At 32.9% G+C, this 27,425-nt stretch overlaps 1 protein-coding gene across 1 annotated transcript in view; it reads left to right on the forward strand.

Annotated features, from left to right (window-relative positions):
- Nucleotides 1-27,425, forward strand: part of LOC126882672 (fatty acid synthase-like) — a 410,665-nt gene that overhangs the window by 321,172 nt on the left and 62,068 nt on the right. Inside the window, 1 exon segment of the mRNA XM_050647647.1 lies at nucleotides 18,988-19,141. Within this exon segment, the coding sequence (XP_050503604.1) occupies nucleotides 18,988-19,141 (154 nt within the window).

Consider the following 27,425-nt stretch of genomic DNA (forward strand, 5'->3'; position numbering starts at 1 on the left):
GTAATTGGTACAACCTCAGGCAATTTTACTCATATCAAATTTTGACAATAATGACATTTATAAAATTTTAACACTATTGGCATTTCATAGGTTAGTTTATTTATTTTATCAGCGATTTTTGTATTTTCTGCGTTATTCCTTTTAGTTTTAGATTTTTAGTCAATATTACCGTCAAAGGCCGATATGATCAACCAAAAAAGAAGATGTATCTGAAGATATTTCTAGTGACTTTCTTGGGTGTGAATCTGTCTTTTTAGTTTACCTACTCCTCTTGGTTTTAAAACAAAGCTTAGCAATAACTCTGCTTCTACTGGGTCTACAGACCTGACACATATACCATTTTTACACTTTTCTATAAGCTATATTTGCTATTTGCTAATTTTTTTTCAATAAAGTAGGTACCTACTTTTTGAGTTATTTGCGAAAAACCGTCTATAAACGTGTTTTTTTTTTGTTGAAAAATGAACATATTCACTCGCAAATATCTCTAAAATTATTGACTTAGTGAAAAAACTCTATAAAATAGAAGTTGTTTAGAATTAGTCAGTTTATCCAATTCCGGACTTATTTGAACGTATTTGTTTTCATCCCCGATGACGTACGAAACTCACCTCTAGATCAAAAGCACATATCGGCACAATATCACTTTTTTTCTTTAACATATTAGCTATGCGTGTCCCAAATTTTATGTCAAACCAAGCGTTTCTTCAAAATTCTGAACAAAAACCGTAAATAAATTAAACGAAAATGTAAAAGGTACATTCCATGTCAAATCACTTAGGCGAAAAAATTTGGATCTCCGATTTGTCTGAAAATTGGTATATAGCTTCTGCGGGACGTAAAAAGAAGATATTTAAGGTCTTCTTCTTCTTTTTTCTCAAAATGTTATTTTATGCGATTTTACAGTGATTTGGTGTTTATTTAAACAAATTTGCATTTTCTGTCGTAAAGTATCAATGAAAAACATAATATTTTAATAGAAATGACTCAAAAATGTCATTATATGGCATTATAACAAGTTATTTTGAATCAAAACAAGTTTTTGATCAAATTATATAGTGTAAAAAACGTTAATATACCGTTTTTTACATTTTCCTCCATTCCCAAAATACATCATCATCGATTTGGCTAAAAATTTGCCCGCAGATAGCTAAAAGATAGGACTTTAAGTGGTTAGAATGATTTGAAATATATTATAATACCAAAAAAGTTACATGCAGTAATATCATACTCAAAAGTATATATTAGTCCAGTCGGGATAGCATTTGACCTTGAATGCCAAGCTGCACAAAAATTTATTTTTCTGATCTTTAGGGGAGTCAATAGTAGCCTAAATTTAAAATCGCGAATGAATTCCTCCGTTACGTTAGCGGCCATCTTGATTTTAAAGGAGAACCTGTTTTGCTCAATATCTCCGCCATTTTTAACTTTTCGACAAAAATGGAAGGAACTGAAATTGTTCCAAATAAATCGTATTTACAATTATTACAATTTCTTTTTAACAATTTTTGTCGTGAGGTCGATATTTTCGAGTTAATTTTACTTACAGTAGACGCCTATATTTTTGACTATAATATTGCATGTAACTTTTTGGGTATTGTAATATAATTCAAATCCTTATGACCACTTAAAGTCCTATGTTTTGTCTATCTGTGGGCAAATTTTCAGCCAAATCGATTATGATGCATTTTGGGAATGGAGAAAAATGTAAAAAAAACGGTATTTTAACGTTTTCTATACTATAAAATTTGATCAAAAGCTTGTTTTGAATCAAAGTAACTTGTTATAATGCCATATAATGACATTTTTGAGTCCCTTCTATTAAAATATTATGTTTTCCATTGATACTTTACGAGACAAAATGGAAATTTGTATAAATAAACACCAAATCACTGTAAAATCGAATAAAATAACATTTTGAGAAAAAAAGAAGAAGAAGATTTTTTTGACCTTAAATATCTTATTTTTACGTCCCGCAGAAGCTATATACCAATTTTCAGACAAATCAGAGGTCCAAATTTTTTTTTGCTCCAAAATTGAGTGATTTGAAATGGAATGACCCAAAATTAATTTTTCAAACAATTATTTTAAGTCGTTATGAGAAAATTATAATTTAGCAGATGAAATAAAATAAACACAATTCAACTCGTAAAATATTTGGACCCTTACCAGCCGAACTAGCCGAACAGGTAAAGAACCCACCTTTTATATGGTTTATAATATACCTTTTCTACCTGGCCTCAAACGATTGATATTTTTAACTCGTGGCAACATCGATTGACGGCAAATACACCGCAAATACACATTTTTATGTGGTGGAAGTCAAAATGGCTGTGAAGCGTAAAAATTTTTGTATATAATTTAAATTTTTAAAATCAACATTTTAGAAAACTGAGAACGATACAGGGCATTAAAAAATGCGCTCAACAAACATACACGAATTAAAATTCGAAAATTATAGTATTTCTTAGTGATGCCAAATGACTGCAACATGAAAAGATGACATAATGATAGCGGGATGTATATATATATATATATATATATATATATATATATATATATATATATATATATATATATATATATATTTTGGATCTTTGATTCTATTCGAAAAATTTTTCCCAGCCCGAAATGGTGGATGTGTGAATTGTTCGTAAGGGGATTTTTCCACATTCTCTATTTCATCTATTTTATATATATATATATATATATATATATATATATATATATATATATATATATATATATATATATATATATATATATATATATATATAAATAGATGAAATAGAGAATGTGGAAAAATCCCCTTACGAACAATTCACACATCCACCATTTCGGGCTGGGAAAAATTTTTCGAATAGAATCAAAGATCCAAACACCAGTTCTTAGAAATGTGTTTCGCCCTCTTCAACCTCTCTGGGCTCGTCGGTAAAGACAAGAGGTTGAATATCTTTAGACACATTCTAATCAAAAAACAACATTCGAGACCTAGACATAGAAGGTGCGTAAGTCTACGGCAAATCCGACAATGACAGTCTCAAGTTTTAATTCCCTAATTACTTAAAGTAAGTAAAATATATGTTTAAAAACATAAGATGTAGATCTTTGAAACACACTCAGTGAACCAAAGATCCAAGGTTATTGGTTTAACGACCACTCGTAGGTCTAGGTCTAGGTCTCGAATGTTGTTTTTTGATTAGAATGTGTCTAAAGATATTCAACCTCTTGTCTTTACCGACGAGCCCAGAGAGGTTGAAGAGGGCGAAACACATTTCTAAGAACTGGTGTTTGGATCTTTGATTCTATTCGAAAAATTTTTCCCAGCCCGAAATGGTGGATGTGTGAATTGTTCGTAAGGGGATTTTTCCACATTCTCTATTTCATCTATTTGATTTCGTACGAGTGGTCGTTAAACCAATAACCTTGGATCTTTGGTTCACTGAGTGTGTTTCAAAGATCTACATCTTATGTTTTTAAATATATATATATATATATATATATATATGTAATAATGAAAACCTGGTATGTAAAAGTCTAAAAGGCTATTTATAAAAAAATAGAAGAATAATAAATATTCTGACACAAAATTGACATAAATCTTGTTGTTTCTACATTATAAATCGGTTTTATAAGTCTTTAACATTCTAATCTTTAAATTAACAATAACAAATAATACATTAACAAGTTTAAACGAAAAAAATTAACAAATATGTAAGAAAATATTATAAAAATAATATATTAATATTATATTAATTTTGAATACAATCATGACAAAATATTTACATACCTTATAAAACCGATTTTCTTTAAGGTATGTAAATATTTTGTCATGATTGTATTCAAAATTAATAAATTTTGTTCTTTAAGGAGAAAAAACGGTGTTTAGTCTATGTCCCGAGTTTCCAGAGTTTCTACATTACATATATATATATATATATATTGATGCACGTTAAGTTGTGACTTCCGGTATACAGAAGAGGCTGTCCGACTTCCACCTTTTCTACTAGGAATTATTTTTTAAAAATTGTGTATTTGGTAAAAGGGGGGCTTATAAAATGGGTCTACCTATTGAGGGGAAAGGATTTACCAAAATAAATTTTGTATATATATACGTATATACCGAAGCGTACAGCATACGTTATTGCTTCCATATATAGGGTAGTTCAAGGCGCGTTGTCACTTCCAGCGGTGTTGTCATATTTTGGAAGTCACAACGACTCGTCTGCTAGATTTACCTCCTATTTTGAGCGTAATGTGTGATCTTTTGAAACTTTTACTGTGAATACAGTTGTCTGTGTTTTAAAGTTGTCTATTTAAATTAAAAGATTGATATTCTTTTGATTATACAGGTTTACAAAAAAATACATTTCGGACTATTTGGCGAAACCATATGACTAGGGGGGTTTTTGGGGTCGCTGGTTACGAATCCGGGGTCCGCTAACCTCTATCACGTCAGGTAAAGGTCATTTCAAGGACAAATCAAGATAAATCGACAGTCGCTCTGAAAAAGTATATTAGGAGGTTTTAGGGGTCGCTTATAACGAATCCAGGATCCGCTGACCTCTATCACGTCTAGCTGAAGGTCATTTCGAGGTCAAATCAAGATAAATCAACACAATCGCTGAAAAAAGTATATTAGGGTGTTTTTGGGGTCCCTGATCACAAAACTGGGGCCCGTTGAGCTCAACCACGTCAGGTAAAGGCCATTTCAAGGTCAAGTCAATTTTGTTAACTCCTGATTTGAACTTGAAATGACCTTTACATGACGTGGTAGAGCTCAACGGACCGCAGTTTTCATGATCAGCGACCCAAAACTCCCTATACTTTCAGAGCGATTGTGTCGATTTATGTTGATTTGACCTTAAAATGACGTTGAACTAGACGTGATAGAGGTCAGCGAACTCCGGATTCGTCTTCAGCGACCCCAAGAACCCCCTGATATACTTTTTCAGAGCGACTGTCGATTTATCTTGATTTGACCTTGAAATGACCTTTACCTGACGCGATAGAGGTGAGCAGACCCCGGATTTGTGATCAGCCACTCCTAAAACCCCCTTGTCATATGGTTTCGTCAAATTGTCCGAAATTTAGTTTTTTTTTTGTAAACCTATGTTATTTATGATAATATGATTGATATTTATTTTACAAAAATACTAATATATTATTATTGCTGTAAAATTGATTTATTGGAATTAACTAAAAAAAGTGTTAATAGTAAGTCATTTATTTATGAAAATTATATCAAAAATGTTAATAAATAAATTTGAACTTATAGAAAATTTTAATATTTTAGATTTTATTACAGGCACCGTCCTTTTAATTTTTGATGTACCAATAATAATATGTAATAAAAAAATTAAATGGCTAAACACTCCAGGTGGGGATTAGCCGCTAAAAAGCTATCTAGATCCATCTTTTTCGAGCAGATTTTTTCCAGTCTGCTACTCGATACTATTGACTATGCTTCTCCATTTCTTTCTATCCTCTTTCTTTTTCTGCTAGTCTCTAATTCTTGCCCTATATAAATCTTCCTTTAATTCCTGTAACCATTTATTCTAGTTCCTCCGCGTCTCCTTCTAACTCCGGGTTTCCATTGTAAAATTGAGTTTATAGTTGTTGCGCTACCTGCTCTCCATATATGCCCCAACAATCCAACTCTGTGCCCAAATCTGAAAATCTGGAATAATATCTACCCGGGTCGAAACATTTTTTTTAATAAATGAAAATAGTTATTTATGAAACGGAGCGAGTGCTATACATCGCGTAAGTTCGCAAAAAGTACTTCACGCAAAATTTCATACAATATTTTATCTACGATAAACAAATAAAAATACTGTAACTCTTCGTCACTGGAATTCATTTCTATTCTACAATTTTTAGAACTTTGACATATAAAAATTCTAATTTCTTTCAAACCACAAAACTGTCAAATTTTTTTTTGTAATTTATTGCTCATCATGCCATCACCATGACAAAGCGAAAGTTAAGAAAAAATATTTGATTATATGAAAGTGTGTCAAAAACAATGAGAAAAAGTAAATCCCATTTAAAATACATTGTTACTTCATGCTTACTTTAAAGCACTGCTATCTATAATGACAGTTTTCACAAACTAAAAATTTATACATAATATGACATAGATCGAGTAGAAAAAAGTCATTTATTAATTATTAATTGATTATAGTCAGAAGAAAATTAGATCATGCACCCCTTGTTTTTTATAATTGTTAACATACTAAATTACATATCCAATAATTATTGTTATCCATTAAATAGATCGATGCAGATCGGCCTTATATCGGATCCTCTTCTATTAGTCCGTTCGCTGACGGTAAAATATTGCAAAACCCATAAATTTTAAAAAACTACTTAAGATTGACATGAAATTTGGCATACACATAGGTATCAAAGAAGAAAATTGATATTGTGCCGATGTTTTCTTTTGCCGTGGGGGTGACTTTCACCTCGTCTAGGGATGAAAAAATATACGTTCAAAATAAGTCCGGACATGGATTAACTGACTAATTCTAAGGAACTATTGTTCTTTTTTGTTCATTTTTCAACAAAAAAAAACACATTTTAACGGTTTTTTTTGCAATTAACTCAAAAAGTAAGTATTTTATTGAAAAAAACATTCTTAAGAAAAATATAGCCCATAGAAAAATGAAAAAATGGTGTACTTATGTATGAGATCCCTAGACCCAGTAAAAGAAGAGTTGTAACTAATGACAAATAGGTTCATACACGTCAAATTTCAAATTGAATATTCCAACGTGAAGTGTCAAAAACTAAAGCACTTTTTGGGGAACACTCATTACAACTTTTTTGTAGTGTTTAAAAAAAGGTTAAAAAGTTTTTAGCATTAAATTAAGGAAGTTAGCAAATAAAATTTATCGTCACCACTTCACAAGTTGATTTACTCGTGTATGTATTGTTTATAAATATGATATGTAAGCTTCATTGGTTGAAAGTGCTTATTTTTGAAGGGGATGTAATTGAAAGGGATTGAACTAGTCACTAACCAACTGTGTATGCCAATTTTGAACAGCTATATCTTAACCAATATTTGTCTCAAAGAAAAAAACATAATCCTAAATATTCAGAAAAGCAAAACCTACATTTTTTACTCTTCGTAATTTTTGGTAGCACTAATAAATTTTATGTCATTTTGAAAAAAAAAGCATCTCTTTCAAAATTTAAACAATTTTACTTTAAAACCCAATTTTTTCAAAAATTAGCCCTTTACTTAGCCCGAATTAAGGGGTGATTTTCGGAGTTTTTTAAGAAAAATAGGACCTACTTTATTTTGAAAGTATCTTAATTTTAACGCTAGAAACTTTTTTAGAAAACATAAAAAATATTTTTTTTAAACTTGTAATAAAAAGTTGTAATAAGTTTTCTCAGAACAGTGCATCATTTTTTAGCTGCTATCATTTTTTGGTTATTTCACGTGAAATTATTCATTTTTAAATTTGACGAATATGAACCTGTTTCCTGTTTTACATTAGCTACAATTTTGCTTCTACTGATTCTAAAAAGTTATACGTACATCAATTTTGTTACTTTATAAGCTATATTTTTAATGTTTTTCCCGATAACATACCTACTTACTTTTTGAGTTATTGGCAACAAACCGTATAAAAGTGTTTTTTGTTGAAAAATTGACATATTGACTAGCAAATAACTCAAAAAGTATTAACTTAGTGAAAAATTCTATATAACAGAAGTTGCTTAGAATTAGTGTGTTTATGCATTTCCGAACTTATTTTGAACGTATATTTTTCCCCTCCGAGAAGAGGAGAAACTCAACCCCCAGGGCAAAGTTTTCTTTTCACTTTTTTTCTTTTACATGTTACCTATGTGTAAGCTAAATTTCACGTCAATCCGTTCTTTAAAATTTGGAGCAAAAAATATCTTACGGAGATAGTATAGCTATCTCCGTAAGATCGTAAAAAACGAATCAGAATATTTTTCCTATCGACTAAGATACAACCTGGAATACCTACTTTCAATACACCAATACTAATTATTATTGCGTTTTTTATAAATGCATAAAAGCATAATATTTTAGTGCATATTTCAATTCAACTGTTTTTTGCATAATTTAAGGTTTTTTTAAGTGCATATTTCCCGATCTCTATTAATTTAATGTATTTCTCCATGAGTTTACAGCATAAATCTTGATAATTATAACTGTTTTGTTTGTATAATTATTGTTTTATCATACAGTCAAAGTCACCCTTCAATCCCAAACATCCCAAACGAAAAATCTGTGGATTGATGATATATTTGAAGATTTCGTTTTGAGGTTAGGATGGATAACAACATGTGTTGTGCTTGCTCCCTTGATTTGGGCAATGATGAAAAGCAGATTATTGCCTGCGACAGCTGTAGATCTAAATTACATCTGGCTGAAAAATGCTCTGGTTTATCTACATCTGAGACAAGAGCAGTGGTTCTTCAGAAGCGACTTCTAATGTACTTTTGTAGTGACTGTCGAGATGCTTTTAAAAATGTGCCCATTTTTGTGAGGAGGTTTATGATGCTGGAAGATGAAATAACCAGCTTAAAGAATAAAATTAATCAGCTCGAAAATAATAGCTCTCAGACTTCTGCCAACTCAATCTATTATGAGGTTCAGCAGCGCATTGAACGAGCTAACAACCTAATAATCTATAAGATGCCTGAATCTAATTCTAATATCCTGTCAGAACGTATTAATCATGATAAAGGTAAGGTTAATGAGATTTTTCGTTTACTCGGTATACAACAACAAGAGTCCAGCATTGAGCATGTAGTTCGCATTGGCAAATCATCAGATTCTAATCGAATTAGACCAGTCAAGGTAGTATGTAACTCTAATACTGTTAAACTAGCAAATCAGGCAATAAACTTAGGGGATCAATCTACAGCATCTCTAGAGATCAAACCAGAATGGAAATAGATGCTTACAAGGCAGCAAAAAGAGAACTGGAAGAAAGAAAATCTGCTGGTGAAGTAAATCTGGGCAATAAATATCAAAATGGGGCCCCAGTAGTTAAAGAAACTAAGCAAAAAAACTAGTTTCATCCCCATTAGCAGTATTTTATCAAAATGTTGGTGGCCTACGAACCAAATTATTTGATGTGATAAAGAGTATTTCATGTTGTTCGTATGACATTATAATATTTGCTGAAAGTAACCTTAATGATAATATAACCGATTGTGAGATTACATGTGTTGGCTTTAATATCTACAGATTTGACAGATCTTTAAGGACGAGTCCCAAACAAAGCGGTGGTGGTGTTCTGGTTTTTGTGAGCAAGAAGATACAATCTCAACGTATCTCGATTAATGAGGACAGAGTTGAGCAAATCTATATCCTATGCCAATATAAAACAACAAGGTTTGCGGTGGGTGGAGTATACATTCCTCCACAATCTTCACGAGATACTTACAGTTTGCATTGTCAATCTATAGAAGATATTACCATACGTTTTCTGTGTTGTTGGTGCACCGGTGTTGAAAGGATTAGCCGACATTACTCGTTTCCAGGGGACGCCCGATTGTATTCACAAGTGATCACAATCTACGTGGAGGCTCCTTTCATGTCCCCCCTTTCCCCACTCCTTTCCATGAAACATTGGATCAAGAAGTTTCCCAGCTAGAACCTTGCCCTGATTCATACGATAAATTTGTAGAAATCGTAAAGCAAGTATCACGGAAATTTATCCCTAGAGGTTGTCGAACTGAGTACATAGCGGGGCTCAATGAAGAATCTAAACCCCTACTTAAAAGATACGAACAGCTATATGAAGAAGACCCTTTCTCGGAAGCGACAATACAGGCTGGGGAGGAAATGTTACATGCGATATCCGCCAACAGAACGGAAAGGTGGTGCAAGCTGGTCACGAGTCTGGACATGAAACAAAACAGCAGACGTGCCTGGAAGCTGATTCGGAATCTTGGCAACGATCCCGCTGCTCCGGCAGTCAACATGACAGAAGTCACACCCGATCAGATAGCCCATCATCTTCTAATGAACGGTAAGACGACATCAAGAAAGAACAAGGTGAGAGCTCAACGGAATATCGACGAAGAAAGAGATGTTCTAGGTACCTCTTTTTGTCTAGAGGAGATGAGAGGCGCGATCCATCAAATGAAAGATAATAAAGCGGCTGGCCTGGACGACATACGAACAGAGCAAATAAAGAACTTTGGACTAAAAACCGTAGAGTGGCTCGTAAAAATGATGAATTGCTGCATCCGTACATTACAAATCCCCAAAATCTGGAGAAAAGCTAGAGTGGTAGCCCTCTTAAAACCAGGGAAGGATCCGGCGGATACAAAGAGTTTTAGACCTGTATCTCTCTTGTGCCACCTTTTCAAGGCCTTTGAAAGAATGATACTGAACCGGATCGCAGAATATGTGGAGACTAAAATTATTCCAGAACAAGCAGGATTCAGACCCGGAAAGTGCTGCTGCAGTCAAATTCTTAATCTCACCCAACATATTGAAGATGGTTTTGAACGGAAGGAAATAACAGGAGTAGCGTTCATAGACCTAACTGCCGCCTATGATACAGTTAACCATCAACGGCTACTCGCAAAACTCTACGAAACTACAAAGGACTTCCGACTAACAAGGTTAGTGAAATGTCTCCTCCAGAATAGACGCTTCTACGTAACGCTCCAGTCCAAGAACAGTCGGTGGAGGGACCAAAAAAATGGGCTACCACAGGGAAGTGTCCTCGCGCCGTTTCTATACAACATATACACCAACGACCAACCCATACACCAACAAACAAGGCAATTTATTTACGCTGATGATACAGCGGTGGCAGCTCAGGGAAGAACCTTCAATGAAGTCGAAGTGAAGCTGACAGATGCCCTGGGAGACTTAGCTCTATACTATGATAAAAACCATCTGAAACCCAATCCCACAAAAACCCAGGTATGTGCTTTCCACCTGAGAAACAAGCATGCCCGAAGGTCGCTGGAGGTGGAATGGCGTGGTCAGATGCTGGAACACAACAAGACGCCAAAATACCTTGGCGTCCGTCTGGATAGAACTCTGTCTTACCGATACCACTGTCAAGATGTTAAGAAGAAAGTAAGTGCCAGAAATAATATCATCCGCAAGCTAACTAATACAAAATGGGGAGCACAACCACACACTCTCCGCACTTCTGCCTTGGCATTATGTTTTTCGGCCGCGGAGTTTGGAGCACCAGTATGGGCAAACTCTGCTCACGCAAAGAACGTCGACGTGGCTCTAAATGAAACGGTCCGTATAATATCGGGTTGCCTGAAACCGACACCTATCGAAGAGGTATACCCCATTGCTGGAATTGCTCCACCACCAATCAGGAGAAAGGTCACGTCAGAGGTAGAACGGAAAAAGCAGGAGACGGACCGAAGACACCCCTTATATGACCACCAAACTCAGCCAAGCAGACTAAGATCTCGGAAAAGCTTCCTGAAAACATCAAGATCCATCCCCGAAGCGCCAGAGACGCGCCGAATACACCTATGGCAAGCGTCAACTACTGCGACACATTTTCCTCCCTCGGAGGAAATGGCTGCTGGACACAATTTACCGTATCCGACTTGGAAAGCGCTAAACAGACTAAGAACCGGCGTTTCACGTTGTGCTAGTAACCTGAAAAAATGGGGATACCAGGAGGACGATACCTGCGACTGTGGCGCGGTTCAGACCAGCCGGCATCTACTATCATGCACAGAGATGAGAGAGACCTGCACAGAACAAGACTTAATTATAGCAAATGACAGGGCCATCTATGTGGCCAACCATTGGAAATACAGAATTTAAAGTTGTTGGTGTTCCGGACACGGAAAGTAAGTAAGTACCATACGTTACACTTCACTTAACATATACATATTTGGCGATTACAACCTACCCAATGCAACTTGGCTGAATGACGAGTATGGATTAATGGTTCAGTGTCCTGGAGGGGATCCTGCAATAGATATTGCTCAAGAGTTAGGGTTTTTAAAATTCTTTCAACACATTAATGTTCCTAATAATCGTAATGTATTTTTAGATTTGGTTTTTTCAAATGTTAGGGAATTAAATGTCTTGAAAGCAAAAGATCCTTTGGTAGACCCTAGCCAACACCATGTGGGTTATGAGTGTTTTTTAAACTTACATTTAACTGATTAAAAAAATTTAAAATATGATGAATTTTTTTATGATTTTGTAAATGGAAACTACGCTGAACTCAATAACTTCCTTGCATCCATGGATTGGCAGAACTGTCTGGTTGAGGGTGTTGATAATTCTGTGGGTTTGTTCTATGATGTTCTGTTAACGGGGATAGCATTTTTTGTATCATTAAAAAGATTCAGAACATCTTCCTTCCCTAAATGGTTTTCCCACGAACTCAGGAATTTAACGCAGGAGAAAAAACGTGCCCACTCTTTGTACATGAGAAGTCAGTCTGATGCTGAATATGTTAGGTTTTCTCGCCTTAGGGCTGAGTGTAAGCGTTTGTCTGATACATGCTTTAGTGGCTATATGGGTGGAGTAGACATTAGCTTAAAAAATAACCCTAAATCATTTTGGAAGTTCATTAATGACAAGCGATCTACTCATAGCTTACCGAGCTCTTTATTTTATTTAGACCAATCAGCATCTAACGGTCAAGATATAGCAAATTTATTTAAGAAGTTCTTTCAAACTGTTTACTTGCCTAATAATGGTCAGCTCCGGGTGCCCTGCTACCCTGAGGGTAGCAATGTAAGTACATGTATTAGACCTGCTGCGATATCCATAATTGAAATTTTTGACAGTATAAGTGATCTTCCCAATAAGCAGTCAGCTGGTCCTGATGGTGTGCCTAATTATCTTTTGAAAAAGTGTGTCTGTACTCTAGTCATACCTTTGCATTTACTGTTTAACAGGTCTTTAGCGACATCTATGTTTCCGGCTGCTTGGAAGGAGAGCTACGTTATACTTGTTTATAAAAATGGGCAAAAGGATAACATTGAAAATTATCGCAGCATATGCATTCAGTCTGCAATACCCAAGCTTTTTGACAGCCTGGTGGCCAAGCAGCTTTCTTGGTTGTGTAACGGATTAATTTCCGATTCGCAGCATGGCTTTCGCATAAAAAGGTCTGCTGCGACGAACTTGGTCGAGTACCAGTCTGACTTATTGTGTCAAATGAAGGATCGTAAACAGATAGATGCCATATACACGGATTTTTCGAAAGCGTTTGATCGTGTTGATCACCAAATACTCTTGGAAAAGCTGGTGTCTGTGGGTTTTGATGTTAACTTTGTCGAGTGGATTAAGAACTCCTCATCGGGGCGTACTCAACGAGTGAAGATTGGTAGCTATTTATCTGACATTATTACAGTAAGCTCCGGAGTTGCTCAGGGTGGCCATACTTCTCCGCTTCTTTTTATCATCTTTGTTAATGATATAAGTAATTGCTTTTTGAATAGTAAATGCTTAATGCTAGCTGATGATCTGAAATTCTGGAGACCTGTGGATGGTTTGTTGGACCAGGCGTTGTTGCAGGAGGATCTTGATAGACTGCAGGAGTGGTGTGTTCGAAACAAACTTTTCTTGAATGCCAGGAAATGCTGTTTTATAAGCTTCTTTCGGAAAGTCAGTAGAATTGAATCAGGTTACATCATTAATAATCAGCCACTTGAATATGTATCTTCCGTTAGGGATTTGGGTGTTGTTTTGGATGAGAAGCTTTCTTTTGTGGAGCATATAAATGCTGCATCTGTGAAGGCATCTAAACTTTTGGGATTTGTTACAAGAAATTGCAAATTCTTCTCTATTGAATCTACTAGGCTTGTTTACTGTAGCTTAGTAAGGTCCCTCTTGGAGTACAATTCTGTGGTTTGGTCACCCTATTTCCAGACTCATATTGATACTATCGAGAGAATACAACATAGATTCTTGAGATCATGTGCTTACTATACACAAACTATCATTGTCAATCACGATTATTCTTTTCTTGAACAACAGTTGTCCCTACCTCCACTTAAGGTAAGCCGTGACATAGCAGGTGCTGTTTTCATTTTTAGGATCATAAATGGACTTATAGATTCTCCCAATCTTTTAAGTCAGATTAATTTTAATGTTCCTTATCAAGCTCTCCGTTACCATAATATGTTTAAAATACCTTTCCATAGAACATTGTATGGCGTTCACAACCCACTTGATAGGTATATGGGATTGTTAAATAATTACGAACTTGATTTATTTAATATAACTCTAAATCAATTAAAAAGATTTCTTGCTCTGTGATGTTATTTTTATACTCTTAAGTGTTATGTTTGTATGTTGTATATTTTTTTGTAGTCAATATTTATGTTATATATTAATTTTCGTGACATATGAAATTTTTCAGTGTTTTTATACTTTTCTAACTCTCTATTTTTTAGATTAATTAAGTCATATTTAACACATTGAATTTATTATTACCTTTTGGAAATGTATTAATATTTAACTGTAATTTTTCTGTTAATGGGGTTATCCCGTATAATAATAAATAAATAAATAAATAAATAAACATTTTTAAAAGAAAATAAAATTTTTATTGGATATGTTATATTATGTTCAATCAAGCAGACATTGCGTTAACATTTTTAGTCACAACATATCAATGTTAAAGTATTATTAGAGCAACGTGTTACGGTATCACATTTCTTTTAATGACTGACACACAAAATATTTTAATGAGGGATCCCACACTAAGAACCAGATTTTTATTACCTACTGCTGATAAGGTAAAGAGTTATCAAATATCACTCGTTGTCATCTCTGTGTTCATTTGAAATAATAAAATATAAATATTGTAGTTTTGTATTCTAAAATATTTGGAAAAAATACCTATGTATTTCTTTTCATTTAGGTACACATCATTTTAAGGGATTGTCCGGAAGAGTACAGGCTCAATATATCGGCAAATGAATTTTGTTTTAAATACCGTCCGTATAGAGGTGTTCGTTGGGGATAGGCGCAAAATCTTGGTCCAGTGCTAATTAAATGCATTAATTTTTTTCGAATTCTGAGAAAACTAATAAGTATTTTTGAAAAATTTAAACGCAGAATGGAAGCTTACATTATTAACGAGGGCAGAAAGTCCCTGAAAACTTATATAATGTTTATTTTAGTAACTTATCTACCTAATATATGTTCATTTTAATAAAGATAATGGGATGAAAAAACAAGAGAAAAGTTAGTGTGATTTTTAATTTCGAATATTTCATTCAAAAGAAACTTTTTGTTTATTCTAAGGGACTTTCGGTCCTCCGTAATAATGTTATCTTTCATTCTGGGTGTATGTTTTAAAAAATATTTATTAGTTTTCTCAGGATTCGAAAAAAATAAATGTATTTAAATAGCATTGGACAGAGATTTTGCGCCTACCCCCTTAAGAGAGAGTTTACTCTATGTTATATTATTACTAGAATTTATTACTTTAACCTTTTTATCGCTCTTGATTCATTTTATCGTGTATTTAATTACATTCAATTGTAATTGTACATTCAATTTTTTTGTATATTTTTACACGTTTTATTACTTTCGAAATAACAATAACTATAAAATCTATTTTTCAGCCTACTTGGGTCCAAAAAAATACACAATTTTCGGAAATTTCGTTAAATGAGAACATTTACCTACATTTCTTGTATTTATGAGGAAACAGTAGCGATTAACAGGTAGCGAAAACGCGTTCCAAGATTGCAGCTGTAATCTTGAATATTTTTTCGAGATATTTGGCACACGTATTCGTAATATAATAAAGAATGGCGGTACAGACCCCAATTTGAAAAATATATTAATATGTGGAAATTACTCTGTAATTAAACACAATATTAAAAAAACGAGCCTGTACCGCAATTAAGAAGAACAAGAAAATAAACTTTTTTATCCGATGCCTAGATTTTGTGTCATTTTGGAACTACTAAATTTTTTTATTCCATTAGTTGTTCCAAAATGACACAAGATCTAGTCATAGGATAAAAAAGTTTATTTAAAGAAAGTGTATTTTTTTCTTTTTAATGGCGGTACGGGCTCGTTTTTTTAATATTGTATTTAATTATAGAGTAATTTCCAAATCTAACATATTTCCCAAATTGGGCTCTGTACCGCCATTCTTTATTATATTACGAATACGTGTGCCAAATAGGTCGAAAAAATATTCAAAATTACAGCCGCAATTTTTGAACGCGTTTTGGCTACCTGTTGATCGCTACTGTATCACCTTAAGCTTTTAATAAGATTTTTAAAATTAATTTAGATTATTTAATAGATATACTCACCGGCACGAAAAACGGGCACCCCAAAAAATGGGTCATTTTGATGGCTCGTATCTTCTAAACCTATTGTCCGATTTAAGTATTTTTTTAATATATTATAGCCTTATTCTTTAACAATATCGCTGTAATAATATTATTTCTAGACATGTAAGTTATCATTATATACCGAATACCAGGCGTACCAAGCAAACTGGGTTTTTTTCTCAATATCCACAACAGCCTGTGGAATATTCTAGCCTTTATACAATATTGAAATTAAAACCTAGCTATAGCCCCAGGTTTTCTTTTTTTTTATTCATTCGCTTATGTTGGATAATAAAAAAGTTAGTTACTTTAACAACTAGCCATGTTCTTTATCGATACATGGTGTTTCTAAATAAATGCGACAAACTTTAAGGGGTAATTCTGCATGAAAAAATAATGACTGCAAAAATAAAATTCTTTTGCCAAACAATCATTATTTTTTCATGCAGAATTACCCCTTAAAGTCAGTCGCACTTATTTAGAAACACCCTGTATTGATAAAGAACATGGCCAGTTGTTGAAGTCCATAACTTTTTTATTATCCAACGTAAGCGAATAAATAAAAAAAAACAGAATGTTAAGAAAACCTGGGGCTATAGTTGGGTTTTAATTTTAATATTATATAAAGGCTAGAATATTCCACAGGGTGTTGTGAAAATTGAGAAAAAAACCCAGTTTGATGGGTACACTTGGTATACAATAAAATTTACATGCCTATCAACAATATTATTATAGCGATATTGTTAAAGAATAAGGCTATAACATATTAAAAAATTACTTAAATCGGACAACAGGTTTAGGAGATACGAGACATCAAAAATTACCAATTTTTTGGTTCCCCATTTTTCGTGCCGCTGAGTGTAGATTGAGTTAGAAGTTCATTGTAAAAAAGTAAGTAAACAAAAACACGAGAAAAATGAATTTCTATAAATAAATAGGTAAGTAAATAATATAGACTAAAATAAGTACAGATAATATATATTTATAGAGATATAATTAGCTTCATTTAAGGCTAACTTTAAAAGTAAAGCAGATTTAAAAGAAAGCTATTATTAATGTTAACACAAAAGTATGAAGTTATTCATGTTTCATACACAAAATACTAAGTACGATTAGGACCGCGAATCCACAACAAATGAATGTCTGGAAACCGTTACACAGGGTTGCCAAAAAACGGAAGTCGCATCGAGCGGTGTGGTATACGGAAGACGCTACGCGTTGTGTATATAACCTGTATAATAGTACGGGAGCGACACTAGCGCTGGTGATATACCGTCGAACTAAAATCTAATCTTATGAGTATGTTAGATACGATATGACTTCCAGCGAAATTTTTAATATAAGCCTTCTAATACCATGTAGTAGCCAAATTCGTAAAAATATATGCAAAACGTTGTGACTTCCGAAATCGGAAGTCATAACGGTATATATGAAGTGACAACGTATTACGAGTATATACTTTGGAAGTCACATGGGTACATGTATCAATATATATATATATATATATATATATATATATATATATATATATATATATATATAAATAGATGAAATAGAGAATGTGGAAAAATCCCCTTTTTTTTTAAAAAAAAAAAAAAAAAAAAAAAATTTTTCCACATTCTCTATTTCATCTATTTGATTTCGTACGAGTGGTCGTTAAACCAATAACCTTGGATCTTTGGTTCACTGAGTGTGTTTCAAAGATCTACATCTTATGTTTTTAAATATATATATATATATATATATATATATATATATATATATATATATATATATATATATATATATATGTATATATTTATATATTTATATATTTATAAATTTATATATTTATTATTTATATATATTTATAATTTACTTCTATAATTTCACTTATTCGGCTATTGTATTCGTCACAGTTTAAAACTGATTTATTGTCATCACGTTTTGACTTGACTATTAAGTTTATATAATTATTAAAACGAGTGCGCAGATTGTTGATATCCATGATATCACTTATTAAATAAATTTACGAGTAATTTCAGCACGAAAACAATACACAATATACACACATGAAGAAAACAATAGTAAACCTGTATATAACTTACCTTTTCGTCAAAATTTCAGCTTTGACCAATTAACAACGGGCATTGTCGACATTGGCCGGGCAATGATAGAAATGTTATCAAGAATTTAAAATTATCATCAATGTACCGTTTCTGTGGACAATAACGTTAATATCCGGCCATTGTCGACAATGACCAATTCAACCGGCCATTGTAGATATTGGCCGGTCAATAAAGTTATTGGCCGGATTTACGTCATTGTCCGTAACAATTCCATATAAGTTTGGTTGTGTGTATACAGGTGATGCAACAGTAAGTCAAAAAATATTTGATTTAATTCTAAATGCTGAAAGAAATTGTGAAAAATAATGTTTAAAATAAAAAATAAACCAAAATTGATGATTTCTTTAAAAAGTGATACTTTTATTACATTAGTATTGGATTTGTTTTATTTGTGTATATGCTTATCTCTTTTTTTAATTCCATTCATTAAGCGATAACTCTACACAACGGACAGCTCTACATAACGGACAATTATTTTTCCCCGTTGGTGTCCGTTATTGAGAAGTTTCACTGTAGTTTTAATTATAGCATTTTAATCCTTGTTATTTTCTTTTGTAATTTATAGAGACTTTGTGGTTTTCTCATCGGTCTCGTGTGGGAGAGGAAACGCTGGACAAACTAATTACGGAATGTCCAATTCCATTATGGAAAGAATATGCGAATTAAGGAAAAAGGAAGGATATCCAGCATTAGCTATTCAATGGGGAGCTATTGGAGACGTGAGTTAAAACTATTTAATAATTTTTAATTTAATTGTATTATAACAGTATTTTTAAAATCGTTGTACTTTTAAACTTTTAAAACTTTAAAAGTTCCGGGTCGAAGCTGCTCCCTTAAGAACGACCGGTTCTAGTTTTCCTGCTGATGAGGCTCTTGGTTTGGGGTGTATGGTTTGTTCAACAGTAAATGGTTTGAATTCAATTAGTGCGGTCGTAATAGTATATTAAGTATGGAGAACGGTAAGGGTTTTATACCGATCGAAGACAATTGTTTGGAGGAGGAGCGGGGCGACGACTCCAATTATTGTCTGAGATCGGTTACCCTTCACCATTTGATCGATACCATTATAAATTATAAAATTAAACATTTTCGTCATATTGACTAGTAGTCCTGTCGCCAGGGGGGTACAACGGCCTCCTGTATTCAGATGGACTTACCCAAGATTTTTTTATGTATTTTGACCTGTAGAACACGAATTTTTTGGGTAACAGTTGATCCGGATGTCGATAAGATTGTTATAAACCAAGAAGTTGAGGAATCACATAACAGCGATTTCTTGCAAAAGAAAACATTTTTTTGTATTTTTTTGGCCTTTCTAACCAAAAAATGTTCCTACAAATTTTTTCGTAGGATGCATAGTTTTCGAGATAAACGCGGTTGAACTTTCAAAAAATCGAAAAATTGCAATTTTTGAACCCGAATAACTTTTGATTAAAAAATAAAATAGCAATTCTGCTTACCGCATTTGAAAGTTCAAGTCAAATTATATCGGTTTTAATTATTTGTATTGCTAAAGTTTATTATTTTATTGTTAAAACAAAGCTATAAACACCTAGTGCTTGAGTGATGTTTTCAATGATTTCTCATTTAAAATCGAATGAGTAGGTAGAGGAGGTAAAAGTGCAAGCGGCGCTATTTCTACGTAGCATGCATTAAAACGCATGTATTAGGCACGGGAAACACTATGTGTTTATAGCTTTTTTTAACAATCAAAAAATAAATTTTTAGCAATGCAAATATTCAAAACAGATAAAATTTTACTTAAACTTTTAAAGACGGTAAGCAGAATTGCTATTTTATTTTTTAATCAAAAGTTATTCGGGTTCAAAAATTGCAATTTTTCGATTTTTTGAAAGTTCAACCGCGTTTATCTCGAAAACTATGCATCCTAAGAAAAAATTTGGAGGAACATTTTTTGGTTAGAATGGCCCAAAAAATACAAAAAAATGTTTTGTTTTGCGAGAAATCGCTGTTATGTGATTCCTCAACTTCTTGGTTTATAACAATCTTATCGACATCCGGATCAGCTGTTACCCAAAAAATTCGTGTTCTACAGGTCAAAATACATAAAAAAAACTTGGGTAAGTCCATCTGAATACAGGAGGCCGTTGTACCCCCCTTGGCGACAGGACTATAGTTTCATTCATTTTATCAAGATAGATAATTTGGTTGTTAGGTAGTAACTAGGGTGCATAACAACAATGGAGAATTGAGTTTTTATTTAGTTGTCAATAATTTTAAGTACAATTTTGATTATTATAAATTAAAATATGAGCGAAAGTGAATTTGAAGAAATTGAACGGGCTTGGGAAGAAGGGTGTTCCGCAATTATTCCCGAAAAATCCAAAATCCGTTATCAAAATACCTACCAAAGTTTTAAAAAATGGTGCGAAGGCAAGAATTTAAGAATCGAAGAAAAGACTCTATTGGCATATTTCGTTCAAAGATATATGCAGTTGAAAGCTCTTGGAAGCCTCTGGGCAGAATATTCAATGATTAAATCCACCGTTTTTTTTATGATGGCATTGATATTTCCAAGTTTTCAACTTTGATCGCGTATTTGAAGAGAAAAAATGTTGGCTATAGGCCTAAGAAAGCGAGCATTTTTACACGGGAGCAATTTGAAAAATTTCTGATGGAAGCACCGGATGAAGAATTTCTAGTTCACAAGGTAATATAAGCTAGTTTAGGTAAAAGAAATACTCTAATGAAGATTTTTTCATAATTTGTATGTCGCAATGATATTGGGAATATCTGGTGCCTGTAGAAGAGAAGAATTATATAATATTACTATGAATGACATACAAACCGATGACCAAGAAACCGATGGTTTAATGATTGTAAAAGTACCCAATACAAAAACGAACATCCAGCGTACTTTTACAGTCGTTAATAAACCAGAAGATAACATTCCATATTTAGAAATTCTGCAAAAATAAATTAAAATTAAGAGATTTTTTAACTCGACGGTAAGTGAATTACTTACCGTCGAGTTGGAGTACTTACCGTCGAGTTGGATTACTTACCGTCGAGTTGCTATGGTTTGTTTTTTAACCAAGAGGAGTGATTCAAATTTACCGCGCTCTATTGCTTGTTTGTAATTGGTGCAACCGCAGGCAAGTTTACTACACTGTTTAAAATTTTGACACTAATGACTTTTATCAAATTTTGACACTAGTGACATTTCATAGGTTAATTAAGTTATATCGGCGATTTTTGTGTTTTCTGTGTTATTCCTTTAATTTTTAGATTGTTAGATAAAAAGCAGTTGTTTTTGGAACTCTTTAGCGACGTATTAATTTAATATAATATTTATGGATTACCGTTGAGAGCCGACTGGATCAACCAAAAAAGAAGATGTATTTGGTTATTATTCTAGTGACTTTGTTGGATGTGAATCTGTCTTTTTAGTTTACTCCTCCTGGTTAAAAAATAAACTATAGTAAATGTCACCTACTGACGTAAAATCTGTCACGGTAAACAGTCAAAAATGATCAATCGTGCAAAATATTATTAAATTTATCTGACCTGGCCCATTGTTAAGACCCACCCGGAGCGATAAGCCACCGAGGTAGACAAAGTTGGTCTTTTGCAATTAACACTGACTAGACGGTACTCCCATACTAAAGCCTAAAATAAATTTTACCTGAAACCGGGCCTTTTATACTATTATCGGTTAATCCGGGCTGTTTATAATGGTAACTAATTGAACTTAACCATTTACTGTTTAACATACCATACCTAGGTTATTTACATGACCTTCGTACGTGTTCCATTTCACCGCCATTCCAGCACCTTATCTATGGTCTTCGTTGTCTTGGACGTAATGCCCTTCGTCATATTAACAATCTAATCCAGTTTGTTTTCATCTTCTTTCTCTCTTACGGTCCGAACTTTACTGTACCCACGAGGGGCCTGCGTGGTTGATTCTTATTCGAGACAGCGGACAAGACATCTACCCGCGTCTTGCGACGAGCTAATCGTAGTGTTATCTGCATTTCATAATCACGAAGACCATCAATAAATGCTTGAACAGCCAACTTTTCGATCATATAATCGGGAGCTGTTGGATAAGCATATCGTACTAACCTGGTAATATCCACCTCATATTCTTGAAGGGCCTCATCTCTCTTTTATCTTCGATTTTTAAACGGCGACTAATAGACATGCTCCAAGTGTTCGTGACCATATAGCGTGTTTAGTTTTGTTCTTAAGCTTTAAAAATAAGATTTCCAAAATTGAACGCCTTAAAACCTCATAACTTAGAATAGTCCGTTCTTTAACGGTAAAATATCGCAAAACCTCTAAATTTTAAAGAACCGCTTAGATTGACATGAAATTTGGCACATACATAGCTAACATGTCAAAGAAAAAAAGTGATATTGTGCCATATGTGCTTTTGCCCTGGGGGTGGTTTTCACCCACTCTTGGGGTGAAATAATATTCGTCCAAAGTAAGTCAGGAAATGGATAAACTGGCTAATTTTAAGTAACTTTTGTTCTATAGAGTTTTTTCACTAAGTCAATACTTTTCGAGTTATTTGGCAGTGAATATGTTCATTTTTTCAACAAAATAACCACGATTTTAGACGGTTTTTCGCAAATAACTCAAATAGTACGTATTTTGTCGAAAAAACATTCTTAGCAAAATTATAGCCTGTAAAAAATTAAAAAAAAAATGGTGTACATATCACGTCTCTATACCTAGTAGAAGCAGAGTTATAGCTAATGAAAAATAGGTTCATATTCGTCAAATTCCAAATGGAATATTTTAACGTGAAATAACCAAAAATGAAGCACATTTCGCGGAAAACTCATTACAATTTATTTAAAGTGTTTAAAAAAGCTTTATTTTTGTTTTATAAAAAAAATTTCTAGCATCAAAAGTAAACAAGTTACGTTCAAAATAAAGTTAGTCCCTTGTTGTTTTGGTAAAAAAATCGAGAAAATCACCCCCTAATTAGTATCTTAAATGAACTTAATCGTTACGACTTCACAAGTTTCTTGACTCGTGTATGTATTGTTTATATGATCTGTAAGTTTCATCTGTTCAAAGTCCTTATTATTGAAAAGGCTGTAGTTAAAAGGGTTTGAACGAGTCACTGATCACGAATGTATGCAAATTTAGAAACACCAAATCTTAATCAATTTTCGTCTAACAGAAAAACAAAAAATACATGATATTCAGAAAAGCAATGCTGACTTTTTTTGTTTTCCGAGATTTTTGGTATCTCTGACAATTTTTAAGTTATTTTGAAAAAAGCATATTTTTCAAAATTAAAATTTTTAAAAATTTTACTTTGAAACCAATTTTTTTCAAAAATAAGCACTTTGAATGAATGAAACTTACAGATCATATAAACACAATATAAGTAAAATAATTTGTGGAGCGGTAACGATTAATTTCATTTAAGTTGCTAATTAGGGGGTGGTTTTCCCAATTTTTTTTTGCCAAAACAAAAGGGACCAACTTTATTTTGAGCATAACTTGCTTAAATTTAAAGCTATAAACTTTTTGTAATAACAGAAATAAAGCTTTTTTTAAACACTATAAAAAAGTTATAAGGGGTTTTCCCCAAAAAGTGCTTAATTTTTTGGATATTTCACGTCGAAATATTCTATTTGAAATTTGTTGAATATGAATCTATTTTTCATTGGCTATAACTCTGGTTCTACGAGATCCAGAGACCTAACGCGTACACCATTTTTTTTTTACTTTTTTGTAGGCTATATTTCTGCTAAAAACGTTTTTTTCGACAAAATACTTACTTTTTGAGTTATTTGCGAAAAATCGTCTAAAAATGTGGTTATTTTGTTGAAAAATGAACATATTCACTCGCAAAGAACTCGAAAAGTGTTGACTTGGCGAAAAAGCTCTATAGAACAAAAGTTACTTAAAATTAGTCAGTTTACCCATTTCCGGACTTATTTTGGACATATATTTTTTCACCCCCAAAAGGGGGTGAAAGTCACCCCCAGGGCAAAAGCACACATCGGCACAATATCACTTTTTTTCTTTGATATGTAAGCTATAAGTATGCCAAATTTCATGTCAATCCAAGCGGTTCTTTAAAATTTAGAGCAAAAACCGTGAAAGAATGTACTAGAAGTACAAATTTAAAATATTTTATGTATTTAAATCACTTCAAACGATCAAAACACGTGTGACGTTACATCATTGTATTTTCGACTGACATTTATGGTATCTCATTTAAAAATATATACAATTTTGTTTACTTTGTTGGTGCGGAGTTTAAACATTATAATCTGACGTCACGGCGCATTTTGGACTGGCTGGTATAATTTGAATTTAGAATCGTCTTTAGGGGCCAAACGAAATACAAAAACAACTTAATTTTCTTTAGTATATATTTTAAATTATAATCTGTTGTGATTTATTACATTTTTTTCGAATTTAAAATTTTATGCAAGTTTCCTATTTACATTTGGCTTCATCGTCTTTTGTGTCTGCACTGTAATGGGTTTGATTCCTCTGTCTGCTGTCCCTGTTTCCTCCATCGTCTTTTTCATTTCTTTCATCTTTTCTTCGAAAGCAGCAACTTGATTTTTTAATGACTTCTGATTCTTATCGTCGAAATCAGAGTTAAACTATAAGATATTAGCAGATATATTATCTTTCCAGAAAAGAAATGTCGTTAGAGGCTTTGTTTTCCAGAGATGTGACATCACCAGAATCTTTAATTTCCAGAGACGCAATGTCTGTCAAAACTTTGGAGATATCACCCAAAACTTTTTTCCCAAAGATGTTCTCGATGAAATCACATCAGCATGCTTGTCCCCAAATACATTATCATAACTTGTTCCTGTATCATAACCCTCTTCTTGCAGAGCGCTCTTCAGTCGTTGGATTAACTCAGCCTTTTTTAAGATTAACAGAATTCAATTCTTTGTCTTCCAACTGCTTCTGCAAATCAGTATCTTTCATCTCGTAGATTCATAACGTCACTTTTACACAATTTTATTTAAATTATTTCTAATTGACGTAAGTAAAAAAAGAATTTTGTACTTCTTTTTCTTAGAAGATTTCTTTACTATTGTAGCATTAGCTCGGATGATGACGTTTGTGTCCAAAGTGCTCAGCTAAAGAAATAAATTACTTCTTACACACTTTGATACACTATTTTGTCACTTCTTTAATTTTATTTAAATCCCGCTTCTAAACTAGTAAAATGATTTTACTTAATGTATTACTCTTTATTTTAATTTATTACATTCACTATTTATACAAATACATATAATTCATATCTACAATTATTTTTACAATTTATTTTCGACATTATAAAACGCGCACTTCACATCAAAATAATAAATGAGTCGGTTCAATACAAATTCCCTATTTATATGCATGCAGGCCCTGGTCGAGAAGCTTCCAGGCCAGTTAGAATCGTGACATCCTCGTTCAAGGAGACCGTCAATACGGAATAAATAGAAGGCTGTAGACTGTGTAGACCATATACCTAATATCAGGTAGTCAACCGCTGTACAGTCGAGTGTCTGATTAAAAGATTTATCTAAAATAGTGGGTCATTCACAGGTGACTAACGTAACAATATACACGAAACAATTTACATCACATCGAAGGAAAATGCAAGAAAGATTATTATAAGAAAAAGAGTACACCTATTTTGTTATGAAGATTTGAAAGCTGGATAATTACTCTAAGAGGTAATTTGAGAATTTAAGCTAGCAAAATGATGTTCTAATAAGAGTGAAATACAGTCGAAAACATGAAAGAATACCCATGAACGATCACATCAATCACTTATTTTGTATTTGCTGTCTTTTTCTATAAATAACAAACGTTTGTTAGAGAAAAAGATAGCAAATACAAAATAAGTGATTGATGTGATCGTTCATGGGTATTCTTTCATTTTTCCGACTGTAGGTACATTTCAAGGATTGATAGACAGATAAATGAAGACTCTAAATCTGTACCCCGGAGGTAAAGGACACTATGTCCATTTTTCTACTTTTTCAGGAGAGTAGTTTTAACATTTTTTAAATTTGTAATCAGTAAATACTCGAATCTTTATTATATTTAACCAAGATTAGTATATTATTTTTGTCGTATGTATAATCGTTTTTCCCTCTATGAAGTGTTGTACACCTAAAGTTTACCTTTCATTATAAATTTTTTTTTTTAATTTATAGTTGGACATAGTGTTGTTTACCTCTAACAAATTTTTTAAATAATGTGACATTGCATGTTAAGCTTCCTAAGAAATAAACAAGACAAACTTGTTAAACTATTATTATTTTATACTAATTTATTAGAGACAAATAATATAATATTATAATAATTCAGTACGATTATAGACGACAAGGCTCAAAATTGTTAGAGGCCATCGTCTTCATCTCCTTGGTGGTAATCGTTTGTGGCTTCATTTCTGTGTTAAATTTTGTCAAAAAGCATGACAAACAGCAGGAATAAAGGGCAATAGTGGAATTAAGTCACTGTACTTTTGTTTTGTGATTGATAATGGGTTTATTGAGCCGATTTATTTGTGCTGAAAACGTTACTTGTTGCCTTCTATACCTCATGAAATCCACCTCATACATATTTTTATCATTGAAATCGGTTTTATAAAAAAGCTTTCCAATGTGTTGGACTTGTAGGAAAACACATGTTGACAGCAGAACAATCTCTTTGTTAACATTATTTTTTGTACTTAAAAAAGGAGGATTAGGTGACGGTTTCTTATCTAACAGCGTTTTTTGAAGTTTTTGAAATCTGCAAGTTCCTGCTGATGTTTGCCTAACTAGGCTCTTGCCAGTACCATGGTGTTAAAATGGTCAAATTTTAGAGTTTCTTTCGTTTTCTCTCGATCAAAGTCTGAAAACTGCTTGCTTCGATATGTTTGTGCACTTTCACTAAAAACTTTTTTGTGATCGTCTTCATTTTAGAGGGTACGTATGCAGTATCCAAAAGTAGCACTTATATTTTTATTTTGGCTATAGCAGTTACTGGTTCACAGAGCGATGT

The sequence above is a fragment of the Diabrotica virgifera genome, chromosome 3 (genome assembly GCF_917563875.1).
Source record: "Diabrotica virgifera virgifera chromosome 3, PGI_DIABVI_V3a".
NCBI classification, from domain to species: domain Eukaryota; kingdom Metazoa; phylum Arthropoda; class Insecta; order Coleoptera; family Chrysomelidae; genus Diabrotica; species Diabrotica virgifera.